This window comes from Styela clava, chromosome 6 (genome assembly GCF_964204865.1).
Source record: "Styela clava chromosome 6, kaStyClav1.hap1.2, whole genome shotgun sequence".
Lineage (NCBI taxonomy): Eukaryota > Metazoa > Chordata > Ascidiacea > Stolidobranchia > Styelidae > Styela > Styela clava.
The window spans coordinates 1,894,049-1,915,349 of record NC_135255.1 but is presented as its reverse complement, the minus strand read 5'-3'; the positions used below and the strand labels follow the sequence as shown (position 1 = coordinate 1,915,349).

Here is a 21,301-nt window from a genome sequence, read left to right as displayed (position 1 = left end):
GTCCTGCTGCACACTAACACAAATGTATTTCTGTAACGTTTCGTCTGACCAGAATCAGACAAAACTTGAAAACTCAACGGCCATTCAATTACTCCTGAAAATCCAGTGAACACCCCGGGTTCGCGAACCCCAGGTTGAGAAACCCTGGTCTGGGCGGCTGCGGAAACTGCAATTGGTATGTCATTGTTGACTTATTTCTGAATTCTGATTGATTATGATTAAGGTACATCCATGCTTGAATATCTGTCTAGGTGCCTCAATAATATTAACTTTATTTTTCAACAACACGAAGAACTATAACAACAGCTGACGTTACCAATTACTAAATTGACGTATTATTCCTATAAGAATTATGACATAAGATATAGTTCCCCCTCTCTCACTGAACTAGAGAAGTGAGTCGCAAATCACTGGCGAATGGGCTGCCTCCGCTAAAAAATAATAAATTGTATGAATATTAAATAAAAAATATTTATATTACGCGTTCTTACACTTGATATATAACAAAAAATATTTAATCACGAATACTGATCATTATAAACAAGCGAGCGGCGGTACTTGTGGATAGGTGCGTAGGTGCCGGATACTGCCAGTGCCATCAAAACAATCAAAATAATGTAGGCTAATAATCCTATATCGCTAAACGTTGATCGTTCTAGCTAGGCCATTGGTAGGCTAACTTTATGCACTACGGGGCCAAATATGCACTTTTCCAGTAGCATGCGGTCTGCCCTAATTTTTTCCTATAAACAATGGCTGTATTAACTTAATGACGCACCCGCGATTCTTATTCCGGTGTTTTATGCCTGTTACAATGAGACATGTATATGAACGTTTCTTATTAAATATCAAAAATATGCATTATTTATATTCAATTGTCATCAATGTGAAGGATGAAGTGGAATTTGTGCGATACCTTAACCTGGTACACAACGTGAGTTCAGGTTGTGCGCCATCTTGGTGCGCATACTTCAGGAGGTCCAAGTATTTTTTATACTAAGACTAAAATTCATATTCTCTGTATTTAAAAAACCTAGCTTGAACATTTATTGTAATAAAATTGAATTTAGCGGTATCTAATGTGGCCAAAGTGGCACCAGTCTGGAGAACATAATCAGGGTAATTGCAAGTTAGAGAGCTTTTTTAATTCCGCAGAAACAGCTACAGCCTCATCTTCGTCTCCGACAGTAACAACAGAGCCTGCGATTGACAAATTGTAATTATTATTGGCTACATGAGTTTGTTTATATGTATTGAAGAACTAACAACATATGACACAGCTATGGCCAAACTTGGGGAGCCGCTGTTGTTCCTAGCATTCTAAAACTCGCTACTGTTTCTGCAGTAATCTCTGGAGGAAAAGTTGATGTCCTTCTCGACTCGGACTCTTACATGGAAAGTAATTTCCGTCTACTCTTGGGCTCACTCGAAGGGCCGATGTCTAAAATTTCTCTAGCATCAAAGAAGTACGAAGCTCTTATATTGAGATCTGTGACTGACGATATGATGATCAATTCTCGAACATACAAAGTTCTAACTGCTGCTAAGGTTAGTGAACCTATTCAGATTTTTCAGTTCATTGAACCTAACTGCAAACCGATAGCATCTCCTTCTAAAAATTATTATTCAGATGATCGGCGATTTATTAAAATCGAAATATCTCGTCCCCTTGAGGAAGGTATAATAGAGCCTTCAAGATCCCCGTGGGGAGAACAGGTTATTGTGACCAAAGATGCCAGGCATAAGAAACTACTCGTATATTTGATTATTCTCAAACGATAATCCGATACACTTATTTAGATGCGTTTGCCTAACCCATTGCCTAAGATAAACGAAATCGCAAATGAGGTAGCTAGAAGGACGTGTAAGGACGTCAAGTGGTATTAGAAATAAGTGATTGACCTTTAACCGCATTTGAAGCTTTTGGCTCGATACATCAATTTGGCGGGCTTCCATTTGGTGTTACTTATGGTGTAGCTGCATTCCAGCGATATATTTACTCGATTATTGCCAAATACGACTTGAATGCAACTTTGGCTTACTTGGACAATGTCACTATTAATGGTACGAGCCGGAAGAACATGATTGACGACTGCAATCATTCCTCTCTGCTTCCAAAGATTGTAAGTTGACTTTAAACCAGGATAAATCCATTTATTCCGCTACTGAAATTTCACTACTGAGTCATCTATTAGTAGGCCTGTATATCACATAACTCTACTAAACCTGATCCTCAGCATTTCAAACCATTGCTCGACATGAAGACACATCGTGATTCGAAGAGTTCAGTTTAAAGTGTTGCCTCTGAATGTTTTCTTACTATTCCAAATAGATTCCTAAACTTTCTGATAACAATATATGCTTTAACCTGAAATTCTGGGTCCCCATTTTCAAACAATGCTAGGAGATGTTTTGAAATTTTGAAGAGCGATCTTCTAAATGCCTGTCTGTGTAAATGACAGCAAGACTTTTAACCATTAAATGTGATGCGTCTAATAACGCAATAGCTGCTATTTTAAACCAATGTGGCTGTCCGGTAGCTTTTACTTCTCGCACCCTATCTTAAATTGAAATAAAGTACCCGTCAAATGGGAAAGAAGCTTCTTTTATTATAGGAGCAGTGTGAAAATGGAGTTATTTCCTACACGGTATAAAGTTTCGCTTTATTAAAGACCAACGGGCCCTGTCTCTCATTTTCCAAAAGAATCATAAAAGCAAGATTAAAAAATACTAAATTGTCAGTGAGGGAATTGGAACTTAGTTGCTACAGTTATTCTGTTGTTCATCGAGACGGAATTAATAATGTAACCCCTGAAACAATGTCTCGAATACGTTTCATTTTTGGTAATTCTAATTTTGACTTTACCCGCTGCATAACTTCTACTATGTAGTTATTTGGTTTTCAACGACGATCGATGACAGTCGCTCCCTAATTGGCTGATTTCAAGAGGTAGAGTATTACTTCGAAAATGGGTTCGGAAAAAGACTGAGCCTCTCTTGCGATGTGGTTGATCTTCTGAATGCCAATTCCAAATAGGCACTGGTGCGCCACTCAGATGGGAGACAAACAACTGTTTCTGAGAAAGACTTGGCACCATGTCTAGACCAATCGAAAGCTGAACCAACTCCATTTCTCAAAAATGACTAGACGCCTGAAAGCTGAAAAGAAGAAGAATAATTATGATGTTTCTAGCGCCGAGAGGTGAGATGGTTGACGTCACAATATGGCTAGAACCTAAAAGAAAGAAGGTTATGGAAATCAATGGAAAGCCGGAAACTTTTACGGCAGCAATTTCTTATGTCGGTGGTGAGATGGTTGAAATCACTAATGCCGAAAACGAACGTTGGTTTCAGGCACAAAATAAGAACAACCTTAACATTACATACACCGATTGATCATATTTACGCAAACGCAATTAATCACTGTTATTCATTTTAAAATACATATCTATACAACATGACATATCGGATCATTTTCGTGTTTAATCATCATTTTCCTTTTTGAATGAAACTAACCACATGGTAAAACTTTGCATAAAAAGAAACATGTCTAATTTACATGAAGAAACATTTAGAAGTGACGCCCACAGTGCACTTGAGCCTAATTGATTTTTGACGACAAAATTATCAACTATAAACTTCAACGAGGTGTTGAAAATCTTACAACATGCTCTCGTATAAACGAAATTGCTATCTGGAGTTAAACCCTGGGTTACTAATGGTATTCATACATCCATCAGAGGGAAAAGTAATATATATATATGCATGAAGAATATCAATCACATGACACTCTAATTAAATCAACGTGCACATTACAAAAATTGCCATAACATCGCAGTTTACATACGTAAAAAGTCAAAGCAAACTTATTATTTATCACAAATAAAAAAAATAGAGGTGATAGAAAACAAACTCAAGCGACAAAAGTTTTCAAATGAACAAGGTCACTTTTCAACACGTCTTTTTAGATTTAAAGGGGCCTTTTTAATACTAATAGTCATAGCATACTCCTGCGCAAACTTTGTTACTATGAATTTCAAAGTGGCGTACATACCCTTCTAAAGATGACTTGCAGGGCAGACTTCAATATGTAGAAGTTGACACTTATCTTTCTGCAGTTCTTTAAATGGAAACCGGAGTAATTCATGCGTGCTATCTGGGTCCTTTGTTATCAACCTTTCCATAAACGTACCACCATTGCATATTATAATAAAACCCTTGACGGTGGTCTCATAAAATTTGATTAGACGTAGTTTGTTGCTTAGCTGCCAAACCTAAATTGCCGTTCATATATATAATAAATTCGATCAGATATTGGACCTTGGGTGTCGCTGTTTCAGGGTCAATTCTAGCTTAATTCCATAAATAGTTGGATAAAAATGTCAATTTAACTCCATGGACAACAGGATGCGACAGAATTCCGGTGTGCTCCCGATGTTGGATTTTTAGCATGTCTCGCATTCCCAAACCCAACTTGTTTCCGTAATTAATCAAGGTAAGAAAATGTTATTATTTTCGTATCTATTTACGTTTCATCCAAAGCATGCTATCAGAAGCTTTTGATTATTATCCGCTACGAATAAAACTACTGAAACGGTCTTATTAGTAGATTGGTTGTGTCAGAGTGTCGTTTTTTCAAATTCATCATTGATGAGGTTCAACTATCGCCCAATATCCAAGAGTGTAATAGCCTAATATGTCTTTGAAATTCGTAGACTTAGACATGGAGAACTCCAACAATAAGCGGAATTCGTGTATTCTAGGTGGGAGGGTTGTAATAGATTTGGCTGAATTCTGTACACAAGTATAGTCAGGAGATGTTAAACGAAAGGGTACCGTAAACGCAGGTAACTTCGGATGGTTTGTAACTTCGGATGAAATTTTCAATCGTTTATATCTTGACTAAATTACGTCATATTTTGCTTCTGGCAGTTTCTATAGAGAGTCCTTATATATCTAAATCTGTTATCATATTCAATCGCCTAATCTTATTTATTTTTTGACACAAAAAATCACATTTTATCCAAAAATTGACACCTTGTTTTTAAGCGGCTAACATAGCGAATTCTGTCGACGCTAACTTCTCTAAAAGACCGTCAATCGCTAGAGGGCATACACAATGTACAAGGAAAATTACAGTGATCACGAGATGTCGTGTGCGATTCAAGTAAAATATATTATTTTGATTTAAAAATTTCGTCAAAATATCGACGTTACGAGGCTTACGCTGAACGTGACGTCAACAACGTGATTCAATTTCGCTCCATTTAACGCCGACGTCACATTGCGTAGCTCGCTGCGACATTTGAACGCCAGACTATGTGGCGCCACGTGTAGTTAAATATAAAGTGAAAGCTCCTACCTGATCCTAGTCACCAAATCCTACAAAAACTTCATCATAGCCCCAGTCATATGCTGTTTATTCATTGTGAATCCGTTTATTGCACATCAAATTTGTGCGTTAATATTTTTGCATTCATTCTCCGAACGTATAGATGTTGTTGATACGTAAGGCTAATGAACAGCCAGTTACGCGTATCTATACTATCACAATGATAAGGTATGTATGTTTACGATGATAATATCTTAAGCGTAGAAATAGAATGTTGCACAGGTGAGCATGAAACTCAGGTGCACTCAGTAGCAGGTCGCAAAATGAAGAAAAGAGTATCAAAGTTTCTATTTGGCGTTTTTATCCGTTTCATGTCATTTGACTTTGTCTATCTGCCTGTGAATACATTATATCTGAATTATGAACACGAGCCACAAGCTACACCGTTCCATATTGTTTTCCATTTCCACTGCCATTTTTACTACCTATCGTAATTCATCATTCGTTTTATTATTATTTTCATTCGTTTCATTTTTGCTTCGTATTAAAATTGGTTTTCCACTTCCATTTTTACGACTTAGTTTATTCGTCTGTTTTTTTTTATTTTCATTTGTCCCACGTTGTCTCATTTTTGTTTTGTATTAAAACGATCATATTAGCAACATCTAGCACTTTCATGAAATTAAGAATAGTCAGAAGTAAATGGTTTAGTTTTGCGAAATGTCAGAAATAGCGCTGGGCAAAATTATCATAAATTATTACATGCCTTGTATTTTGAAGCATTTTAGCGGTAATAATTATGGCGTGACATTGTCAAAATCGTCGAGTAAAGTGCTGTGTTCGCAAATTCCGTAGATAAAATTGTGAGTTGGTCGGTAACGATTTTAGCTATAATAACCGTCCGGTTATTGTTTTGTCCAAAAAAAAAACGTTAAAACTTGAGGGGAATAGTTATATATAATTAGGACCAAAAGCCTTATGACAAGTATAAATGCATAACGGCCGATTTATTCAATTATTATTATAAATAAAAATTCAGGATTCGTGCAATCGCAGGTGCAAAGCATAAGAACGTCAATCATCGTCTTCATAAATATCTCCATCCCGGTGTCGCTTTAAACTCGAACGATTAATAATATACAAACAGTGATAAGATCAAAGCCAACACATAAGATAATGAAATCAGTCCTTCTTGTCTTCAAGAGCTGTTGCCGACGTAAACGCACGGGTATACCAGATCAATGACATTAAGCATGCTGCTAATGTCATTGACCAGATATATAAAACTTCAATGTCCGCCGACCCGAAAGAATTAACAATCGGAAAAAAATGAAACGGCCGTCATAGATGAACGTCAGTGTGCGACACGCAAAACGGATCACGGCGTCGTAAGTTCTACGCAGCGACGTTATAACGCGTCACTGATCACGCAGACGTTTCTCTCTCACGACGAAGTGACGCAAAGCGAAAAGTGGCCATCCGAAGTTAGAAACATTTGGAATACAGATCTGCAGACAAATAAAGTCAATAATTTGAATGAAAAAAGGTATTGACTGATATGAAACCGAGTTTATCGTGAAGAGAAAGGCTTCAATGTATTATATTCCAAGTTTGGCTTCAATTGAACAATAAACGGCGGAGAAATTGTTCATAATATAGTGAAATCATCCGAAGTTACCTGCTTTTACGGTATATAATATATATATAGCAAATAGGCTATGTGAATAAATAAATCTGTCATTCCTTTTCAAACTGATTAGATTGAATTACCATGTGGTTGGATTGTTTAACTGATTTGAGCAATTAATTAATTTTCTATGTCTAAACGAATCCGAACTATTGCTTCTTTCTCCCTGCCTATAGCCCTAGATGTTAGTAGGAACCCGACTCCAAGGACAATGTAACAAAACGACTATATTGAATGGTTCATGTGTGATGTGATGAACGAACCACTCAGTATAAACTTGGGTGGTTCATATATATTAATATTGCAATTTAATTGCACAGGCGTCGATGCTTGTACATGCCTGCAATAAAGTGCTATTTCTATTTTCTTATATATATATATATATATGTTGGTTTATATACACTCATAGGTTCACAACAAAGGGCACGCGAGCCAACTTTGGAACGTCATAAGCTTGAACGTGGCAATCGAACAGTATGCTAAAAAGGTATTCTTGTGTTTATAACAAATCCTAATAACTCACGTCCATATCAAAATAAACTTAAATCCCCACGTTTATTCACACATCGCTAGCTCGTGGCAGTTTTCAGAAGGTAGTAACCGAAACACCGTAGTTTCTATTTATCGATCAAATAATTATTTGAACATAGCATGGCACATGACAAGACTTATTTTAAAAACTTCAACATGTATCCCCATTTGAGTGCACCCCTGTTTTAACTGACGCGAAAAGCAGAGGCGTGCCAATCATTGGTGAAAGTGACACTATCATTTCAAAACAAATCGAAAACATCTACAAACCCAGATTCAAACCTCATCAAAGTCACATACCCAATAAAACCTTCGGTATTCCTACTCCCTGCATATTTCTTCAGCCTAAGATAGTCTTGAAAAACTACTGACAGGCCTGATATGATCTACAATAGTATATAATCATACATTTTTACTGTTTCCCACAAATCACCTTTCAGAATTTCTAATTGTCTGATAAGACTTCGGTCAAAGCGACAAGAAAAAGAAGTCAGAATATTAAGTGCGATTAGCCAGCAAGAGGGCAACTTTAATGCATTGATGATTAGTTGAAAAATTCAAAATGTCAGGAACTATCGTCATTGTCTCCACAAAGCATAATGCTGAACCTTGTTCGTATTCATATTGCACCTGCTCATATATGTGATGTTTTTGATTACATAGGTTTTACACCAAGTTCTTTGGCAAGTCCATTCTGAAACAAAAAATCATTTATGCAGAAATCTAAAATTTATAGCCTATTTTGGAGTTTGGCAGAATTACAGCACTTTAGTGCAATCCTTTTAATTAACAGAAATTGATTTAATGCATGTTACAAATATCTTAATTGTAAACATCAATTAAATCTTCAAATCGTTTTGTTTGCATATTTCAACATTTTCAAAAACACAAGCACACAAAATCAATAGATGTACCAAGATATAGGGGCCATTTACTGAGTGCCCGCCTACCTGTGTGCATGGTATGATGTAACATGGTATTATAATTTACATTCCCTTGTTTCAATTATTTTCAAATTGTTAGAAAATATGAAAAAGTCAAATCAGTTTATTAGCCTTTTGTGGGAAAATAGAAATTAAAAATTTGAGCAATCAAGCACTTTTTCCGGATCAGTTTGGGTCTCACTTTTTTTATTAGTTTGAATAGTGAATAGCTTTGTATACAAGTTTATTAGATTAGTGAAATAATATGCCTCAAGGGTATATATATACATGTTACCTAAATATATAAAACAAACAAATTACTGTTCAATCTCACTTATAAACTTGATTAGTGAAATTAATATGCTTTGGCTATAAATACATTTTTAATTTCCTGTGATTCCATGCCAATCAAAGACCCACCATATGATCAACCACATTAGTTGGATAAGGAATTCCGCCTAATTCTTCACATTTTTTAATATGCATTCTTTCAGGATCTCCAGCAACCAAAACAGGTTTGTCCTTTTCTGATGGAGTTAAATTACGTTGTGAATCCATCAAATCCTGCATTCTTTCTCCAAAACCGTCACAAAACATATCAGGATTTAAAGCAATGAAGCACTGACCCTAAAAAATATGTTAAAAAATAACTTTGTAGTCAGGACAGACAAGAGACAGTATCATACTTCAGAATGAACATGGAACAATTGATAGAAAATCATTTTCATTGCTACAAATCTAATCAATTCAAAAGTCTTATTATAAATTAAATGTATTTTAAAAAAATTAGTATATGTAACCATTAGACAGAAAAAAGAGTAAGAATGATAATGCACAAATTTCAATACCAAATTAGCTTCTCTTGAAGTAGTTCCCCATTTCCTAACATTTGGACCATATGCTCCACCTCCAAGTATTCCGCACAACATTTCCACCATCATTGCTAATCCGTAGCCTGAATAAATATCATTGATAATATTTAGTCTAACCAACAAACTAGAAGCCAATACTATTTTAAGACTGGTGACATTACGACATCTTCCAATATACTTAAATAATACTCCAGAATCTACTTAGTATTAGAATACCAATTTCAGTGGCTGAGCACAATTTACAATTCTGTTATATTCTGGTGGATTTGGCAAGCACAGCCGATATGATGAACTGAGAAGCGATAAATTTTTGTCCCAATATATAAAGAGCAATGCCATAAAACAATAAGCTATCATGCTCCTAACGAAACAAATGTCCATTCAGTGTTACAAAATCAAATCGTTTGATCCCTTAGTTTCACAAAAAAAAGTCAACATTCAACTTCAAATCTAGTGCAAGTAATTACCTTTATATCCTCCAGACTCCTCTGCTCCTCCTAGTGGCAACAATCCTCCACCATTCAACACTTCACTGGGCTCATTTGTTTCTCTTCCATTTGGATCCGCTCCCCACCCATTCGGGATCGGTATTCCTTTTCTTGAATAACAAAAAAGCAATTGTGGAACATCCTATTTTACTTTTAATGCACTCATAAATTAACAAGCATTAACCTAATTTAGAAATCAGTGCATTGCAGACCAGGCTAAATTTTGTTTATTGAAATTATTTGTAAATTAAGTTCATATTGTGAAAATTGTTGCATCCCACATTCAATCATGCAAATTACTAAAGCAATCAAACAAACTATTTTTTTATTACCTATTCAGGCAAACAGGTACGAATGAATGAAAGCAAAATTGAAAATATATTATACATATTCATGCCTTTGTCCGGAATGCGCAGGATAAACGCGAACTGGCCGAATCTATTTGTCAGCAGCTTGTCATATGCCACCAGATTTATTTAGTGGAGTCACCATGGAGCTCATCAATGACAGTGTTATGAGTAAATTTATTTTATTGAATTATTCATACCATTCATCATTAATTTTACAGTTAAAGAAGTTCTATTCCAAGATAGAACTCATTTCACTTGACTTAAGATAATTCTAGTATATAGAAGTTTATCCAACAATTTACTGTAATAACACGAAGAATATTGAACGAGTAATTATGTGGTCATTACCAGGGTTTGGTTATTTTTCCATTTTGACCTCTATACAATTTTATATATTACATGCAGCTATGCATGATTTAATATGTGGCCATTTTTGATTAAAAGTTTCATAAGCAACAGCAGGAGAAAATTTGACAACTTGACTTTGAAAGTATGCTAGTTTTTGGGAAGCAAGAAACTAATCGAGCCAGAAATTTTAGAAGTCGGCAGTGATTAGTTATCAGGCATGCGCATAAAAGTTGTTTACTTTAACTAAGTGGTATGATACATACACATATGGTGTGCAAGCATGGGAAGTCTAAAACTATTAATATGTAGCCATAGATTTTAAATGCACCGATGGTTTATCCATTTTACCACCATTTATATTCTCTGACCTTCCATTCATTTCTACTTTTCCGGATGATACGGTACTAGTTGCCATATCCAAAACAAAAGCATCTTTATCAATTGCAGGAGCGGCACAAGCAATAGGATTTGTGCCAAGAGTAAAGTCATATGATCGGTTGGCTTTCACGCATGGTGTGGTGTTTGTGAATGAAAATCCCTGATCAAAAATTTGTACTGTAAAGTGGGAGTTGGACATGAATGCATCGTATTGCAATATTCATTAAAATGATTAATGGGACTTTTATTTCTCCAAACTGAAATAGATTGAACAAAGTTGCATGATTGAGATGAAAAATTATGGGATGGTAAGTTATTTACTAGCTAGTTGAAGCGATCAAAATCTGCGTATAAATCTGCCTTGTCCAATGAATGAAAGAAATTGGCGACACGAAACACCATAAAAATTTTTCATCACATAGTTACATTTGTAAGACATATTAAATAACTTTTTGGCAACCAAAAAAACCTAAAATGTTTTGTATTAATTTCTTCAAGACTTCGAACATAGAATATAAATAAGGAATCTCTGAGTCTGGAATATCAAAAACACTACATAATAGCACTAGACTATTTTAAAATAAGTTTTATGCTGTTCAAAGATTTTCGGGAAATCCGTTCACAAAACCAAAATTAATGTCGGTATTCTTTAATTTTTTGGTGTGAATAATTTAAAGCCAGAAGCAAAAATTGTGTTACGCAATACAGATATACTGTATACACATCACTGAAAGGTCAATTATCCTTCATTGATGTAATGTATGCACTAGCATTATGACTTGAATTAAATGTTCATTAGATACATTTCACCACTGATTTTTCACAAACGAATATTACAAATTGATATTTTGCTACTATATCACATCAACAATTATTTGTTCAAAATGCAATTATTTGGTGTTTCCAATAGGCTGTTTGATTATCGTTACAAGATTACATATGTAATGATAAATATTTTTCATGCATAAACATATTATAGCATTCTAAATAGAATTCATTTTGTTGCGATCAAAGGTCAGAGATACAACACTGTTGCGCTGCATCTGCCAGTATAAGATGACTATGAGCATAATATATTCGGCGTTCCAGAAGTATGTGTACCAATATTTTGCTAGTCTATTTTACATCAAGTTATGTGAAGGGACTGAAATTTATGGGCAGGGGGATATTCACTTGGATAACACAGAGAGTCCCTGAACTCTAAATCGACTAAAATAAGGAAAAACTGAATAAAATTATGGCCTAACCCTAACCTGGTACACGTACTATGGGAGTACCATAATTTCAATAAATTCAGTCATTTATTAATCATTTGCACACACTAGTATCCAGCGTTATTGGAATATAAATATTGGAATTGCCTGCAACTGTATGCATTACTTTGTGTAATGATTAACCTAATGATGGAGTTCTTATTTTATAAAATCTTCAAATTTGAACTGAAATTGTGTGACAGCTAGGGCTGGGAATTTCGAATCGAATATTCGAATCGAATCGAATAGTAAATTATTCGAATCGGTTCAGAGCTAAATTTCGAATCGCCGCCATCTTGTTTTATCTTTCCGCTTAATGGTCGAGGTGAATTCCCCAATTTTTTTTTCATTGGAGTCATATTTTTTTAACGAAATTCTAACATATGACTATTTTCTGTAGTGAGGTATTGATAAAACGTGTTTGTTATTCTGTGTGAACGCTCAGTAATCTATCTGAGTGATTTATTCTGTCTTCAGTAATTCATTTGTTGAGAGGACCAATTACTATATTAAAGTCGCTTACAATTATATATTTTCAAGTATTCGAGATTCGATTCGAAAAAAATTATTCGATTCGATTCTGAAATCACAAGGTATTCGAAAATGCCCAGCCCTAGTGACAGCGTGAAAATTATAAATCCTTCGAATGAATAGTCAATATTTGCCAAGAGATTAAGATTTGCCATGGCTTCTAACCTGTGATTAATTTCAACTCTTCCGTACGCTGCAGTACTAGTTGCCATATCCAAAACAAATGCGTCATCAGCTACTGCAGGGGCGGCGCATGATATTGGATTTGAGCCTAATGTATAACTGCTGGACCGATTAGCTCTCAAGCATGGAGTTGAATTTGTAAATGAAAAACCCTGTTTAACAAATTTCTCTATTAGATCAATCAAGATCTTGTGGTGAAGTGTAATTAGTAATTCTTTGAACTGGTACGAAGATAAAATGAAAAAGTGTTGACTTGCTTTTATTATATGATGACTTTAATTCTATCCCAGAATGAATATACAGGGTGTCTCAAAGGTAAGTATACACTTTTAATTTTGATTTGCTTTTCACGTACTCATCATACAGAGTTCATTTCTTTAGAAAACATAGTGTGGATAACTAGTAAAATTCAGGTATTGTTTGCATTTTTCATCAACCCACAGAATGACAAGGAGATGAACCCAAGAAATGAGGTGCAAGATTGCTGTTTGGCAAGAAGTATATAAATCAGTACGGCAAACTTACTGATTTATATGCTTCTTGCCAAACAGCAATTACCCATAATATGTTCTCTAAAGAAATGAACGCTCTATGAAGAGTGTCTGAAAAGCAAATCAAAATTCAAAGTGTATACTTACTTTTCAGACACCCTGTATTAGAAAAAAATGTTTTAATAATTAAGTCTTTCTCTGCAAAAACCACCCGCCTCGACATGAAGCCATAATTTTATAATGGATTTTAGAAAATAGAAAAATATAGGTAAATATCAAGATCTGAAGTTTATAAAATAATTCAGCATATTAAAAATCAGTTGAATTATAGGCAAGCGTTCTTTCTAACTTTGGGGGTCTCATCGTTGTCATTTTGGTATTGACATGGCAACCGTAACACCCACTGTATTGAAAAAAAATAAAAAAAAATGTTTGCAAATTATTTATTTGAAGGTCTTGGTGTGTTTGATTTTAGTGACGCTGGTTGAATTTTATGTTATTATTAATATTTGAAGAGACTGATTTGATTCTATGATTTAGATCAGGGTTTCTCAAACTTTTGGTCTTGCGGAGCCCGTGAAAAGGTTGACTATTATTCACGGAGCCCCAGAATAAATTTAAAAATTGTTACTTTCCGATAAATATTCCTGAGTAAGTTAAAGGTACTTTACGAATATAAAAGCTAAACCTTTTTTAATGGGGTTAATACAACGACTAACATACCGGTTAATACAAGCCATAAATAAATCTAAATTCACAGATAAATTATATATATAAAGGCTGTAAATTTGAGACATTTGACAAACGTATTAATAAATTAGGGGTCGAACTCGAATCTTGTCCCTTTTGATATTTTTAAAAGACTTCGCTAATAACGATAATTGCTCTTTTGTTCTCGTGGGGAACTATGAGTTCAATGTGAAAGCATCGTTACCATATTATAGTAATTGCTTGATCGGCGAGGAGGGCTAAAACATTTAATAAAGAGGTAAATCCGCAACTCAAATTCCTTGATTGAAAAGCGGCATTATGGATGATTAAAACTAAAACTTAAAACGGTTTTAAAACACTAAGTTTTGTTTCAACAACTCACGACAGATTAAAGTTTTTTTAGACATTGTAAATCCCAAAATTTGGTGTTATGTTGGATTTTCTTTGCTTATTCATCGTAGTAACTGAAATCGAAACACAGTCAATTATGCGCGCGATGTACCTTTTATCCATTCTGAGACTACCGACGGAGCCGCATGCAATAACATAAATTTCAATCGTTCGTATTTTTCCCAGACCTTGTGATTTTTTAAACGCGATATCTTGCAAAGAATCTGAGTGGCAGACCTGCGCGGTGGGAGTTAGTGTTGCAAGAACGGCTCAAATTTGTCAAATTCGCTAAATCTACCACACTGCCACTCAATCAGCCAGGATTACGATTATGAATCATTCGGGAAGGGCACAAATATCTTCTCAAACTACAGGCACCGGTAGTAGGTATTATCTTTTTGGGAAGCATGACTTTGTTTCTAATATCCTATGATAACAGTGTTGTTCAGAATATACGGTAGTCCACAAGAACTTCGTTCACTTAACTTTGTTTCTCATTTCATGTCCGTGGATTGCCGGGGTAATTTGATAAGTAATGATTTATTACATTGAATACAATTAACCCAATGAACAAGTCATTTTAAATATGCCCGCATCGGTCATAGATTGTAAATTGTACTTTTTGAGCTTTAACATCAACCTAGGGCTTTTTGTAACGCTGATATCTTGCCTAAAAATAATCTCGAGTGCGAAAGAACAAATCAAGTTTGACAATTCCCAGGATCGCAAAAATACGATTCCAATTTATTCATTGTTGGCAGTTTATCACGTATTTTATATTATTTTAGAATAGTAATCTTTTATTTTAGTAATTCTAATAGTAATCTCGAATCAAACGTGAGTAACGATAAGCACAATTAAATTATTATGACAAGACATTTTAAAAGTTGCTCTCAATAGTCATGGATTGAATATTTTACGCAACAGAAACCTCGTTATCCACTGAAATTTTTTTTTTTAATCGCGAAAGCTGTTATTGCTTCTTTGAACAATTACAAAATTAGCAAAGTCAGTATTTTGAAATATAATAAAATAGCACGCGGAGCCCCTAGGTTTCTCCCACGGAGCCCTGGGGCTCCGTACGGAGCACTTTGAGAACCTATGATTTAGATAATGAATAGAATATTCTGCAGACTCATAGAACACCAATGCACATCAAGCTGAAGAAATTTGAGTGAATAATTTTGATGATGAATATTACCCAAAAAGGATTTGAAATCGTCAGAAATTAGAAAGAAGCATGCTGGTTAACTCGAACAACCACGGAGAACATATGGTGCATAAGATTTGTGACATTCGTATTTTATTCTGAATTGAACCATGTCATGCAGAGACTTGATGATCATGCAGAATATGAAAAATGGATACTGCTTTCGTATGCAAATTAGAAATTTGAATTTTTCTATAATCAGATGTCTATTTTAGAATAAACTTGGGTCAGCAGGTGCAAATTTAACACGATATTACTGGTGTCTAATTCAATACAGCAAAAAATTTATGTACCACAAAAAGTTACTTTATTTCAGAATATTATGCTATTATTATTCAAAACCAGCATTCTCACTTTTTACTTGCTTAATTGAAATGAATGGCCATTCATAATGACTAACCTTTTATGTAATTCAACTTTTCCAATAGCAACAGCTGATGTTGCCATGTCAACTACCAGACTGTCACCCGATTTGGCCGGTGCTGCACAAGCAATTGGATTGGTCCCTAAGGTGCATGTTCTCGCCCTGCTTGCCATAACCAGCGGTGATGTATTAGTCATGGACATTCCCTATTTAGACAAACACGGTAAACCATACAATACAGACATAATGAGAAGCAAAATTAGATTATACCATCCTTTTGATGAAAGCAACAACACATGTGAAAACAGACAAATGGATAGCCTAATGAATTAATCATACACAATGACCAGGTTTGTCCAAAACGAATCGAATATATTGGAATACTTTTTCGACTAATTTTGGGTGTTTCGTTTGAGAAAAATCTTCATTTCCAGTTAAGTTGGAAAATTTGAGAATTTCATACAGCCAGAATTAAGTGGGCGGCAAAGCGTTTCTCCAGCCAATCGTGTAACACTATCGCTCCTGCACTTAGTGAACGAAAGTGAAATTAAAATTTACCGGTAAAACGATTGTGCAATATAATGGGGAGTGATATTGAACATGGTTTCGGTTCACGCGACGGGCATAGATCCAACCAAGGTCAGATATGAAGAAAGCTGTGTCCATGCACTTTATTACAATAGGCTACCCAATAAATTGTTTTAGGAAAAGATAATTCTACTTTTTCCCGCTTTTTGGCAAATAATCAAGTAGATAATAGTTGAAAGAATCAACTTTTTCAAAGAAAGATTTCTGCTGTGCAAAATATGCAATCCATCACCGATACTAGCATTTAAATCAAATTGTCTCTCCATATAAATTTAATTCTGGTCATTGTAACTCAAGGTTGCGTCGACTTACCAAGAAATAAAAGCATTGGTGGTACTCTAAAATATTGCGGCAACCTGCTGACACAAAGACGTGTAGTGAACTGCCCCATTATAATTAATTTTGACTCTAATTTTTTGGATCTCGCGAAGCCGTTATCGCCGGTAAACAAATGGAAAAGATTCGCGATAGAATCGCAAGAAAATCTATTTATTTTAGTACAACAATAAATTGCTTAACATCGGTTGCCAATAGCTAAAATCCATCATAATCGAGGGTAAAAGGTCGGAAGCGGCCCAACGCTAATGAATAGATAAGGGGGTACATTGCGAGCACAACGATTGACTGTTTCAACTTTATTCACTATTAAATATATTTTCAAATTTTTCAACATAGCCTGTTGTGTGCTGAAGACAAACAAAATTTTGACGATTCACAATGTCGAAAATATCGTTTTTATTTGTCGTAGTTGAGGTGCTGTTTTATGACTATTTACCAACCCGAGTCTTGCTTGCATTGAAACACATTCATTCAGGTTTAATCCTGAGCTAGTGCAAATTATTCTTTTTTCATATTCATATTCGAAAAAAAATAATTTTGCATGTATTCGAAATAGTGACTTATTCGGCCTAAAGCTATTAATTATCATGAGCTAGAAGTAGGCCTATAATACTACCCCGCAGGCACAAAACTGTCGGCATAAAATAAGCTTATAATACTGCAAAAAACAAAAACATACATGCGTGAACAGTAGCAATAAACATGACATAATTTTCTACCTTTTATTATGTTAAGTGTTGCTGCAGACAATATTAATCATAGTTTTAATTTTACATCAGATTTTTTACATAGGACTACTTTATTTACCATGTAACACGTTATGTTGGATCTGTCCCTCATTTTTTTTTATTTTATAATTTTCACATTGAAAATTTTATTGGACCTGTAACACAGTTATAGTTGAAATGTATATATTTTTTATAAAAAAAAACAGTAGAATTGGCTATGTTGTGATTTTCCATGGTGAAGTTTGTTGAACTGAACAAGTGCAAAAAATTGGATTTTTCCAAGTTCCAAGCTTGTTATAGAAGACAGAATTTCATTGAATATAAACGCAACAGCATCTTACCACAAGTCCTTCTTCTACTGCTTGTAAGGCATAAAATCCAGCTATTCCATAGTGATTTGATCCCTTTGCAACGACCCAACCAACACCACATTCTTTTGCTTTCTGAAACAACCATAATAACATGAAAACTGGATTTTTTCAACAACTATGAAATTTTGAAATATTCCATTTGTAATCCACTTGAGGGCCTGTAAAACTGGTATGAGAGTGGTGATGTAAATCTCAGTCCAGAAATGTATGTTCATGTCCCACAGGATTAAAACCCACAAACTTCAGGCAGAACACACCGCAGCCAATGAAGCGATTTTTTTCCTAACACAGATAAAATCTATACAAATTGATTAAACATCAAGAAATTATCCTCAGTATATTCATCCCACAAATATATACACATCTGCCACAGGATTACAACGAACAGACGAGGCTTTTCTAGCACATACAAACTGATACAATCGGTTGCATATTAATTTTTCAATATTATCTACTTATTGCTTTGAATTGTTGTATAAACCAGTGGTTTTCAACCTTCTTGGTGAAGCCAAACCCAAATGAAATATTCGGGAGTCTCGAGGAACCACTGTGCGATAGTTTTGTCTTTTATTGTCTGAATTGTATAAACTATGATTACATAAAAGCAAACCTAATACTGGCAAAACCAAATGATCCTTATAAAGTGCAGCAAGTTTGATAACATCAGCAATCCTAAGTTGCTAAAGATATTTGATTATATTTGAACAATATGCATAAAACAAAATAGAGCTTGGATTAGAATGTAAACTAGCAGAACCCCAGGGCCAGGATTATACTGATGGAACCCTAGGGTGCTGCAGAACCTTGGATAAAAACTACTGGCACATATATTGGAAATACGGTGCTCCAGGAGTGTGTGTACCAATATGGAGGTAACTAATTTTTTCGCCTCCTTTACATGAAGTTGTGTAAAGAGATGGAAGCCTATGGGCAGGGGGTATATTCACTTGGCTAACACAAACAGTCTCCAAGCTCGTAATAAAACCAAAATAAGGAAAATCTGAATAAAATGACACCACGTGAGTACCCAAATACTACCAAAAATATGCCATCATTTGCCTCTTATTCGGTAATCAATCCTAATCATTTCACCTGCTTGACAAAGTAGGAAGATCATAAATTACTATACCAGTATACCTTAATAGCGAGTTTCATGCAATAATTTCCAACAACAGGACCAAGATTATTTTTGCCATCAACATGTGCAGTAGCAGCAGACTCCTTCAAGGTAACTGGTTCCCCATCTCCAACCGTACTTCCAGTTTGTATATCTTTGACATACATCTCTAGAAAGATTTAACACCATTATCATTATCTTGACATTTTGAACATAAAAATATTACTCATGAATGATAGATCAAAATGAGGATTATAATTAATTACGGTAAATAGCATTTGACTGACACACTCTATGGATACTCAGATGATCCATCTAATAATATTAAGCACATCGTCATATTAATACTATTAAATTTATGCTTCCATAAAGTATATAAGCCAATATAAAATTTATTCTTCAAATTTAAAGCAGTACAACGATCTTGCAGGTAATCTAGTTTATTTGACTCAATATTTAATTTATCAAATTTCTATTGCTAATAAAAGGATATATTTCTTATTGCTATTATGATACCAAACTGCCAAATGCACCTCTATAACTCAATCGATATTGTATATACTATAATATATCTAAACAAGACCCAAAGTAAGATGTATAACACTGTGTACCCAGTCTGTTCAAGCCATGACTGAAATGCCCTCTATGATCTGCGGCTATCAATGTATCTGCCATTGCTTGTGCATGAACTTCTTTTGCACCACCAGCAACAATACATTGCTTAACAAACCGTTTTGCAGTTGGAATTGGAATACATTTAGTTGCTCTGGGAAAAAAAAATTAATACGAATCATTAGAACAGTAGAAACAAAAACATTGAAACTTTGTATAAACATATGTTTGCATGCACATGAGCACTTGATAAACATTAACAGAATAGATAAATACAAGAAACATGATATTTTACATCAGCATATTGTTCCAAAGCTGCTTGGGATGAGGAGATAAATAAAATACCGTAATTCCATTTTTACATAAAATAGATATATGACAATGAATAATACAGTAATAGAGTGATAGTTTATTTTGAAAACTCCATAATACACACAAATCAATCAATCATTTATTTTTAAGAATTAAATTAAAAATGGAGAATTCTGAAAAGCAAGAAAAACATTTAAAGAAGTTTAAAACATGAGAAATATCAGGTGCCTGCCCACCAAAATAATGCTGAACCTTCTGCACATTCAGACATTTACTGGTATCATGTTTTAGGAATCTACGAAAAAATATGACATGAACTACATCTGTACTTCGTCACCCCAGTCTGACTAAAGTCAGAAAGCAGGAAAGTAAGTTAGACCATATTTTCGACCACCCCCATTAAAATTCATGTCTGCAGAATCCGTACGCTTTTCATCGCTGAACTGCAGTCAATTTACAGATTTAGCAACTATTCACTCAATGGAATAAAAAGTCAAACTTGAAAGCCACTCACCTCTCCATTTCGGTAAAGTCGTTAACCACCCTTTGAGTGAACAAGATTACCGGAACAACAGGCCTCTGCAAGCAAGTGCAAAACTTCAGAGGCGATGCCGCAAGCTGCAGATCGTGTCCAAGCAACGATACGACGCACCGGAAATTACGAAAGATTGCGTTGTTTGCGTGCTCAGTGTAAGTAATTTCATGTCATCATATTACGAGATGTTATTTATTATTTTTTTTATGATTAACGTGTTTATGATAAAAAAATGGACAAAGTAGAAATCAAAATTCACCGAGCACGTATTTGCGGTTTATGAGTCTGTTGTTCATTAATAAAAATCTACAGCGCGAAATATAATAATGATGTTTTATGACATCATAAAAAAATCATTTCACCTTCAAGATTTGGCAGTGCCAAATTTATTCGACACGAAATGTACATATAGATCGTTTTGTTATTATGTTGTTGTTGTACTACGAACAAGAACAACATAATAACAAAACGATCCACGGGTCCACATTGTGTCCAATAAAGTGAAGCCCAGGGTAGATTGCCGCCTATTTTCTATCACGAAAACTCCGATACATAATATTTTCTGGTACTTGTTGAGAACACCTAGTGATACAATCGGTAAAGTGTGAGACAAACAGGACAACTGTGAGAAAATCAGGGCAATTAAAGGATGAAACA

The 21,301-nt window shown here is 34.7% G+C and overlaps 1 protein-coding gene across 3 annotated transcripts; it reads right to left on the bottom strand.

The window, feature by feature from the left end:
* Positions 1 to 8,048: 8,048 nt before the first annotated feature.
* LOC120331003 (putative oxidoreductase YjmC) lies at positions 8,049 to 20,827 on the bottom strand. 3 transcript variants are annotated; one of them, XM_039398018.2, is made up of 9 exons: positions 20,624 to 20,827; positions 19,797 to 19,951; positions 19,206 to 19,354; positions 18,039 to 18,140; positions 12,859 to 13,028; positions 9,813 to 9,943; positions 9,322 to 9,428; positions 8,894 to 9,100; positions 8,049 to 8,244 (listed from the first exon to the last, which is right to left on the bottom strand). In XM_039398018.2, the coding sequence occupies exons 1-9, from the start codon at positions 20,629 to 20,631 to the stop codon at positions 8,206 to 8,208; spliced, it is 1,068 nt and encodes a 355-aa protein (XP_039253952.2). In that variant the 5' UTR covers positions 20,632 to 20,827; the 3' UTR covers positions 8,049 to 8,205. The 3 variants fall into 3 exon arrangements, with proteins under 3 accessions (XP_039253952.2, XP_039253953.2, XP_039253951.2); XM_039398019.2 differs by lacking the exon at positions 12,859 to 13,028 and adding an exon at positions 10,900 to 11,069; XM_039398017.2 differs by lacking the exon at positions 12,859 to 13,028 and adding an exon at positions 16,079 to 16,248 and having other exon boundaries at positions 20,624 to 20,817.
* Between the last annotated feature and the right edge of the window lie 474 nt (positions 20,828 to 21,301).